This window comes from the organism of the source record quoted next, unplaced genomic scaffold (assembly GCF_019419815.1).
Source record: "Pyrus x bretschneideri cultivar Hongxiangsu unplaced genomic scaffold, Pyrus_bretschneideri_v1 Contig45, whole genome shotgun sequence".
NCBI lineage: Eukaryota > Viridiplantae > Streptophyta > Magnoliopsida > Rosales > Rosaceae > Pyrus > Pyrus x bretschneideri.
The window spans coordinates 281,668-290,972 of NW_025999779.1; the positions used below are offsets into that span (position 1 = coordinate 281,668).

A 9,305-nucleotide genomic window follows, 5' to 3' on the forward strand; every position below is an offset into this window, starting at 1 on the left:
AATCGGCGGCGCCCGATTCAGTCATTGTGATTATATTCATAAGAGTATAAGCACGTCGAATCGACACCAGACTATACGGACACAAGTATTCAAATGTGATGTATGTCTTGATGGTGAATGTAGTTCGGCCGTCAGAATGCCGAACTCTGAAACTCATTTGTGAGTATCCAATCATAAAATCACTCGGCGTCTAGTACGTCGAATGACGTAACTCGTAACACCTTACTACGCCGAGATGGCTAATAAGGTGACCTCTGCCAACAAGGATTTGAAAACCCTTCTCGGCCGAGACTTGGATAGGTAACCAGTCGGCCTCGACGCAGTGCTGTTTATCCAAACTGAAGGTGTTCCTCGGTCGGCTAATTCTACGGCAACAGTGCTGTTTATCCAAACTGAAGGTGTTCGCTGGTTGCCTTTACAGTGCTGTTTATCCAAACTAAAGGTGTGTCGGCAGAAAAAGAAAAAGAAAAATCTTAAGGTATTTGAGAAGCTTTGCGCAGGGCAATTGTATGTTGAATTGAAGGTCCTTAATTATTGCATGACTTCTTTTATTTATAGCACCAGCTCTTTGAGATCGAATTAAACCCCTATCTGGATTGGGAGTCCTTGCCCCGTTCCAGCTTTGCTTCAAACAACCTTACTCACTTTGAACTCACCCCCTTTCGGGGCTTTATTCATTGCTGGTCAAGAATCCTAATTGTACCAGGACTTCCTCGACCCTCTTTGTTTATCTGGACTACTCCTTTTTGCGATGGGACTTGACCATCCTTGCTAAATGGCTCGAGACCATCAGGCCGCCCATAGTATTTTGACACAGCTTTGGGCCGAGCACAAACCTACACTCGGCCCAACAATATTATTTTGGGCCCAAACAGTAGCTCAAGTGAGTAACTTGAATTCAGCAGCTATAATGAGTGGCTTCCATGTGATTAAATATCGATGCCGAAAGACGGCGTCAAAAGAATAACAAACAACATGTTTACTAACGTAGTGAAGGATTCATTTGACGAGTTGTTTTTGCCGAGTTACGTATGTACTCGGTGAGCAAATAGTCGGTTGGCGTCAAATTTTAGTAAAAAGGGCTTTAAAACCATTACCCCATTTTTGGTGGCTTAGTTGGTTACACCTGGTGGAATGCATATTGGGTATAGACGCAAGCAACAGCCAGAAACAAAACCAAGTTAATATTGGTGGCTTTAGTCGATAAAAGAGTTGATATGGGTGGTCTGTATTGGTGGCTAATAGTAGCAGTGATTTCTCGGTTTGATTGTCCTCAGCCATATAGCTCGATCGAATCTCACTTCCGACCCAATCTTGGTGGTTACTCGATCCTCGATTATTGGTGGTCTGATCATTCAGAATTTTAGATAAACTGCATTCGACCGAATCCCACAACTGCCGACACCTTGCCATTTCGACGAACTCCGACCCTTGACTTAAATCTTATACTCGGCCGTCGTAAGATGAGTAGACTTGGTTGGCGGTGTTAATTCGTTGCCGAGTTTAACCATATAGTAAGCCGAGCTCGGCAAGGAAGAAGGTCTCATCGCGACAGTTAGCAGTTCAAAGAGAGAATACACAGCACCGCACCGAGAGGACAACTAAATCCCCGAGTCTCTGCGAATTCGATTGGTCCATCGAAAATCTGCTTAAGACACCTAGTCAATTGTTTGGTGCATTAGTCTATTTCCGAACTTGGTTGCACTATAGGACAAGTCGAGCAGTACTAACCTATTCGGACATTCTTCTAGTTTTACAAAATTGTGGCCTGGCAGGCGTGCCAATTTCCAGTTGGAAGCAGCCCAGATTGTTTGGAGAGGATGTCAAATGTCCTTAATGGTAGCACACCTCAGCCTATAACTCGAGCTCGGCGGTATCGATTCTTTTCTAGGTTTGCTGGGCTATGTTGCAAGTTCGGCGATATCATCAACCCATTTGGCGGCATCGGTGCCGATCTTAATGTTCACCATGGATGGTGGTGTTCCCATTATCTCCCTTAAGCGCCATGAGAAGTGGGTTAAAGACCTCCAATCGTTGTCTGGCCGAGGGAAAAAGTGATTACAACATTTATGATTGATGGCAGGCCAAACTACGGATTCTCAGTTTCTGCCGAGCTTGTATAAGAGAACGTTGGTAGACGAGAAAGACCACAATGGCAGAACAGGGGTATTAATATTATTGTCGAACAAGGGTATCATTGCTTAGGAAACAAAATTTCTTTTTCGGCGATACAACGAGGTTTACTAGCTAACAAACAATTAATTTCCTTAACCATTCGGCTTACGAGCCAAAGTTCAAGGAAACTGGGGGGGCAATGTTTGGACTCAAAATTACAGAATCGGCCTGAGTGATCGAGGCTGTTAAATAAGCGAATTCTAAACTGTTGGATTTACTAAGCTAATTTTTTAATTATTATTTAAAGGATAACATTATGATTTTTTTAAACATATATTTATCTCTTAAATGATATATTAAAATTATCTATATAGTTATCTAGAGCACATCAGGTAGGCATGCAAAATAGGATACTGGAGAATATGTTTTTCTTTTGTGGTGTTGCTTTGGCCACGTGAATCATGCATCATTAGGACTCTTGATACAAAGTGGTATTTGGTGGAAGATGGTATCTCGAGTGATAAGCTGATATTGCAATCAAATTGTAATTTCCTTTGCATGTATGGCTACACCTGGACATATGTCATGGAAAAAGAAGGCTTTATAGTCGCATTGGGAGTCTTAATGGGATAAAGCAAGGTTACTGATGGAGTTCTGATGATGATGTGATAAGCCTTGATAGACTTTTGTTTTGTTTGAGAAGGCATAGATAATAGTCTGAAGGATAGCCCTCTGATAAAGATAAATTTTCTTTCTGCGAGTTTGAGTTACAGTTGGACTTTACAAAATTATCAGGCTGTGCCAAGCAGAAAATATGATGTTATAAATACAAGTGCTCTGCAACAGAAAAAGCCCCTTCCAATTCAACACACAAACTTCCCTGCGTAAACTCTCGTTGTACGTGAAACCTCCCAACAACCTTGAGATTTTTATTTCTTTTTCTCGCCGACCCATCTTCAGTTTGGATAAATAGCACTGGAGTCGTAGAATCAGCCGATCAAGGAGCACCTTCAGTTTGGATAAACAACACTGCTTCTCGCCCGACTGATTACCTATCCAAGTCTCGGTCGACAATGATTTTTGAGTCCTTGTTGGTAGATGTCATCTCATCAGCCTTCTCGGCGAAGTGAGGTGTTACCAAGTTACTACATTTGGCACATTGAAAGTTGAATCTAATATTGAACTTCGCAAAACTAGCAGCCTTGTCTTCAGGCTCTAGCACCTGAAGGCCGAGGCGTGTTCCTTCCTCGGCCATAGTCGAAAGACTAAGAAGTCAGCAATGCATTTTACTCCCCTGTCGAGCTCGGATGACGAGTTGGCACGCCCTGCACACAACCGAAGGACGTAGTTAGGTTATTAATTACTCAGCCTGCGCGCCACGTAGGCTTGGTAGTTTTTAGGGTCAACAAATAGATTACAATATACTTAGCCGGATTATAAAATGTACAAATTAAATAGACAACTTCGACCACCATAATTAGAAGGCAGGTTCTATCCTAAAGATCTTGGATGGCCTTGTGAACAGCCTTTAGGTGCTCGTTCTCATCATACTTACTACCATTTATGATGATGTCATCCACTTATGAGGGAAAAATGTTGTTCCAATCACAGCCCTGTTGTTACCATGGAGAAACGAACGTATTTCTCAAAGCCATAATGGAAAGCCTAGTCATAGCCTTCTTGGAGCTTCTTTGTCACCTATAACTTGATTGAGAACTTCCTCTTCTTTTTAGAACCAATTGGTTGATTTGTACAATGCTTTTATCAACTTTTGGTTTAACGCAACCAATGTGGACTATTCTTCCATGCATTTTTGTTGCAAAACAGTTACGGTACTTGAGTTAGCCCAAATTTTGTTCTTCGCTTTGGCAATTTTATCGACGGATCATCAAAATCACAATCACGTCCGGAATCACATGACATTTGAGCTTGCCATGGTGGTAAGGGCATGCTGGATGATTTTTTTATTTTTTTATTTTTTTTTTGAACAATTGACTTTTTGGTGGGATTTGGAACAAGTTTCTTCCAATGTATCTGTCTCAGTTGCCCTAGCTTATTCTTATAGGCAATCATGTAAAGTGATTAAATGCTACACCAAAAAAAACTGGATGGAATTGACTGACAAATAACGTTCTAGCGTAGGTCTATGAGTGTATGTGAAAAGTTGTGTAAAGAAGTCATTCAGTCAATTTACAACCAGTTGGTTCTCATTTTGCCTTCCAATTTAGTCACAATTTTCTTTAACAACATAAGAATGTGTTTGGGCCCAAAATAATATTATTGGGCCGAGCGTAGGTTTGTGTTCTGCCCAAAGTGTTTTTAAATGTACTATGGGCTGTTTGGTGGTCCTAAGCCGCTCAGTTAGGGTGGTCGAGTCCTATTGCAAGAATGAGTGATTTGGATAAGAGCGGAAGGGTCGAAGTCCTAGTACGATAAGGGGTCCTAATACAATGAGGATTCTTGGCCAGAAATGAATAAGGCCTGAAAAAGGGGGGGGGTAAGTTCAAATTCCTAATAGGAGTAGGATTGGTCGAGATAAGGTTGGATCAGAATAAGAAGTCCTAGTCCGAAAATGGTTTCAACTCGATCTTAAGGAGGATTTGTTGCTATAAATAGAAAGCAAAGTACATCATTCAAACCCCCTCCAATTCAACACACAATTGCCTTGTGCAAACCTCTCAAACATCTTGAGATTTTTTATTTTCTTTTTCCGCCGACACATCTTCAGTTTAGATAAACAGCACTGTGAAGGCAACCGGCGAACATCTTCAGTTTGGATAAACAACATTGTTGCTGTAGAATCAGCCGACCGAGGAGCACCTTTAGTTTGGATAAACAACACTGCGTCGAGGCAGACTGGTTACCTATCCAAGTCTCGGTCAAGAAGGGTTTCCGAATCCTTATTGGCAAAGGTTATCTTATTAGCCTTCTCGGCGAGGTAAAGTGTTACAAGTTACAACATTTGGCACATTGAACGTCGAGGGATTTTATTATTGGATACTCATAAGTGAGTTTCAGAGTTCGGCATTCTGACGGCCGAACCACATTTACCATCAAGACATACATCTCCTTTGAGTACTTGTGTCCATATAGTCTTGTGTCGATTCAACGTGCTTATACTCTTATGAATATAATCATTGTGACCGAATCCGGCGCCGACGATTCATGAACTTCGCAGAACTAGCAACCTTGTTGTTAGGATCGAGAACCCGAAGGTTGAGACTTGTTCATTCCTTGGCCACAATCGCAAGATCAAGAAGTCAGCAATGCGCTCAACGCAACATCAACAAATTGTACTCCTCGACCAAGCTCGGCCGACGTGTTGGCACGCCCCGCATCAACCGAAGGACGTAGTTAGCTCCTTAGTTACTCGGCCTGCGCATCATGTAGGCTTGGTAGTTTTTAGGGTCAACACGTACATTTGGACTTCTTTTAACAAACCATTGACAAAAAAAAAAGAAAAAAAAAAAAAAACTATCTCCTCCATCCAATATACTAAAAAATACAAGCAATAAATCAAACAACTTGGAATTGTATCCAAAGAGAAGGTTCATGTTAACTTGAAATAAATTCCTATTAATTTGTATTTGTATCTCCGGCTAGATATACATGCACAAAATAAGTACAATTGCTATTCTTGCAATTTTCCGGCCACCAATTATACGAGTTCTCGACCAAAGAAAACAAAGACGGCGAAAGACCTTGTTGCTTTGTTCAGTTATGAGAAGAGGGAGAGGAAGGAGATACACGAGGATTCCAAACACCTTTTTAATGAGAAAACATGAAAACACCGAGTGGAGTTTAGCCACTGTCACTGAACCAATTTTCTCATATCAAATGGACCACAGAATTTAGAACTTGAAGCTGAAATATTGGATACTTGGATATAGATAAATCTTGTGGATACGATCTCGTTCTTGTATTGTTGGAGCAAAAATTTAACTTAACATGAACCCTAATCACATGTTAATCTATATGAGTAGAAGACTTACCTGTTGAAGACATGGTGGTTGTAAAAGAACTCTACTACTCATTTAGAGACCTTTATATTCTAATGGTGATAGACCCCGAACATAGAACACTTTCTCTATGAGCAGGGAATTCATTTATACGATGCAATGATAGCCAACTTCCATCTATCGTGGAGGGTTGGTTGTTCACCCGTTGCACCAAATCCCAATCGTGTATGAAGTGGCTTTAGAAGCACGTGGGATCTATTACCTCAATTATAGGATGTTGGTTTTACACGTATTCAAACTCTAATGATTTGCATTACCAACATATTACTTCTACTTTATCACAACTAGCTGAGTCCACATAGGATTCTTACATGTATATCTATACTACTATTGATTTATATGCTTGCAAGTTTAATTTGTGATTTCTGAATTCTCTTTTTCAGGTTTTTAGAATTCCACAACGACGCCCTTGGATGATATTTTGTGCTTCAATCCGACAGAAGACGAAATGCAGAGAATGCAAATTGTTAACGATTGACGAACAAATTAAGAATTATGCAGCTTTCTTAATGAAGAAAAGAATTGTATTAAGACAGCCTTCATATTCACTTCGTCAATCTAATCGATCGCCTTATGTCAGGTAATAATTCTTGTTTCTACCCTAATTCACAGAAGAAATTTCCCAAGAAGTCTACCCTCCTCTTCCCTAGTGTACCAGTAGTGTACATGCATGCAGGTGAATCATATCGTCATATCCTTACAAAGAAAATACTGAGCTCAGGCCCATTATTCCCTTCAGGACTCAACATGTACAAAGTTTCTGAGTCTTTTGAGCCAACAACACGCTCAAAGAGGGCCCGCATATACACCATTTCGCCATCCGGACCCTCTACCTCGGACTTCCCGGGCAACACACCTGCGCCCATAGTCACTGCCTTGAGAAGTTCCATGACGTTCAAGTCCTCCTCTGTGGCCTCCCTCTTCACTCCATACCCTGTCTTCTTCCCATTGCAGTATATAGTCCACACCGGCTCGTCAATAAGCCTCGTCTTCTCCTTGTCCGCTCTCTTCTCGCATTCCAACGCGATTCTAACCATCCCTGACCCCATCTCCTTCTGTAGCACATTTGTCTGCATGGCCAGCTCCACCACAAGGCTCGGAAGACACCTAGGGGTTTCTTGTACCGAAAGAGACACGCGTCCCTTTCGGTACCCAAACAGCGTGCCGCTGACCCGAGTGCCGGAGGAGATGGCCCGGCTAGAGTCGAGCCTGCCCATCGGGAGTGATGGCATCTTGCAGGTGGGGGTGATGATGGGGAAGGATCGGAATACAGAGCGAAAGACGCGGAAGACTTTGGTTTTGCTTTTCTTTTTATGACATGGTTCGAGAAGGGAGGATTGCTGGCGGGGAAGTGGCGGTGGTGGCGGGACTGTAGATGACGAGGATATTGTTGTGGCTGCTGCCGTCGTCTGATCGTCTTGTGATATTGGAGATTTCGGCTCCCCCATTAATGGCTTTGCTGACGAACCAGGAATGGGAGAATGCCATGAGAGAGAGCACACAGAAGAGAGAGAGAAACAAAGCGTACTAGCTAGATTAGACGGGGAGGAGAGAGAGAGGGCGGGGGTGAGGAGAGTAGAGAGAGAGAGGCTGAGTCTAGTCATTATGGTTGTTATGGGATTTGTGGTTTTGGTTGTGTTTGCTAAGCCTAAATTCCGGCCGTTGACCACATCTCTATTTAGCCTTTACTATTTGGTATTATACCTTGTAATACTCTCGAGGAGGACCTTATAAACGTGTACATCAAGTTTCATTTAATCTATGAGTAACGCTACTTTTATTTTACTTCCTTCGATCAATTCTTATCACTTCTCCTTTTATATAATTCTGTTGTAAGCTTATTTGATTGAACTGTATAAAGGACAGAGAGGGGAGAGGGGCTGGCGGCAACAGAGAGAAAATAGAGATATGTAATTCTGAGGTGTGTGTTGTATCACTTCCTTATCCCTTTATTTATAGTAGTAGAATAGGTAGAATCCTTACCCTAATAGGATTACATCTCTAATAGGAATTAAACTACTAAAGGGAATATACAAGATACTCCTAGATACACTAGGATAAACACAATCACATTCTTAATCCAATAGGACTGCAACACTCCCCTTTGAGTGTGTAAATACTCAAACAAATCCAATGGGACTGCAACACTCCCCCTTGAGTGTGTAAATACTCAAACAAAACGTCGCATCAGATCTTCAGCAGATGAGGTAGAATTGTTAATGAAGTCGTCGGCACAACAGATGAATGTGAGTCTCAAATATAAGAAGGTAAGTATGCATGGGTAGTAAAGCTCACAAAACCTTGCTATGGTAAAACCCAAGGCATAGGGAAAACCCATAGACTAAGGAGGAAAGTGAGAAGTATGCATAATGTCTAAAACAAACGTCAAACAGGACGAAAGTAGTGAACTCAACAGAGTATGATCATCCCAGGATGGGTGCCTCATCAAAACCTCGTTAGGTAGCAAAAACCCAGTAGGAAAAATGCTCCTAATCGTAGCGAGTATGCTTTAGGATACTCCCCCTAAGTTAGACATAACTTCCAAATAAGAGAACTACAAGCAATTCAACTCAGATAATTTATGCATACCGATTCCTTGGACGAGCTTCTGAAAAGTAGACTTAGGCAATGACTTGGTGAAGAGATTGGCCAGGTTGTCATGGGAACGGATTTGCTTGACTTCAATGTTTTGATGCTGTTGTTGCTAGTGAGAATAAAAGAACTTCGGTGCTATGTGCTTTGTGTTGTCTCTCTTGATGTATCCCTTCTTTAACTGCTCGATACATGCTACATTGTCTTCAAAGATCATTGTAAGAAGGTTAACGATGGAAGTAAGGCCATTAGTGCTTCGAATATGTTCCATAGTTGCTTTCAACCAAAAACACTATTGCGAGGCTTCATGCAAGGCAAGAGTCTCATTATGGTTCGAAGAAGTCGCAACTAGCGTTTGCTTGGTAGACCTCCAAGATATAGTGGTGTCTCCAACGGTAAAGACATAGCTTGTTTGAGAACGTGCCCTATGTGGGTTAGACAGATAACCAACATCTGCGTAACCAACAAGATGAGAATCAACCCGAGGATCAAGAAGGGCAGTGGCTCTTTTTGAGGATTCATGGGTGTAGAACAAGCCCAAATCCGTCGTACCTTTGAGGTAGTGAAAAATGTCTTTAA

General features: G+C 41.7%; 1 protein-coding gene across 1 annotated transcript; it reads right to left on the minus strand.

The window, feature by feature from the left end:
• Nucleotides 1–6,646: 6,646 nt before the first annotated feature.
• Nucleotides 6,647–7,689, minus strand: LOC103927669 (protein MIZU-KUSSEI 1). The gene has a single exon (XM_009336612.3). It carries the CDS (start codon nucleotides 7,580–7,582, stop codon nucleotides 6,824–6,826), a length of 759 nt encoding a protein of 252 aa, XP_009334887.2. The 5' UTR covers nucleotides 7,583–7,689; the 3' UTR covers nucleotides 6,647–6,823.
• Nucleotides 7,690–9,305: the final 1,616 nt, after the last annotated feature.

Bases quoted from the DNA above. Each gene is read 5' to 3' on its own strand.
- LOC103927669 (XM_009336612.3), bottom strand. From the start codon at position 7,582: ATGGGGGAGCCGAAATCTCCAATATCACAAGACGATCAGACGACGGCA.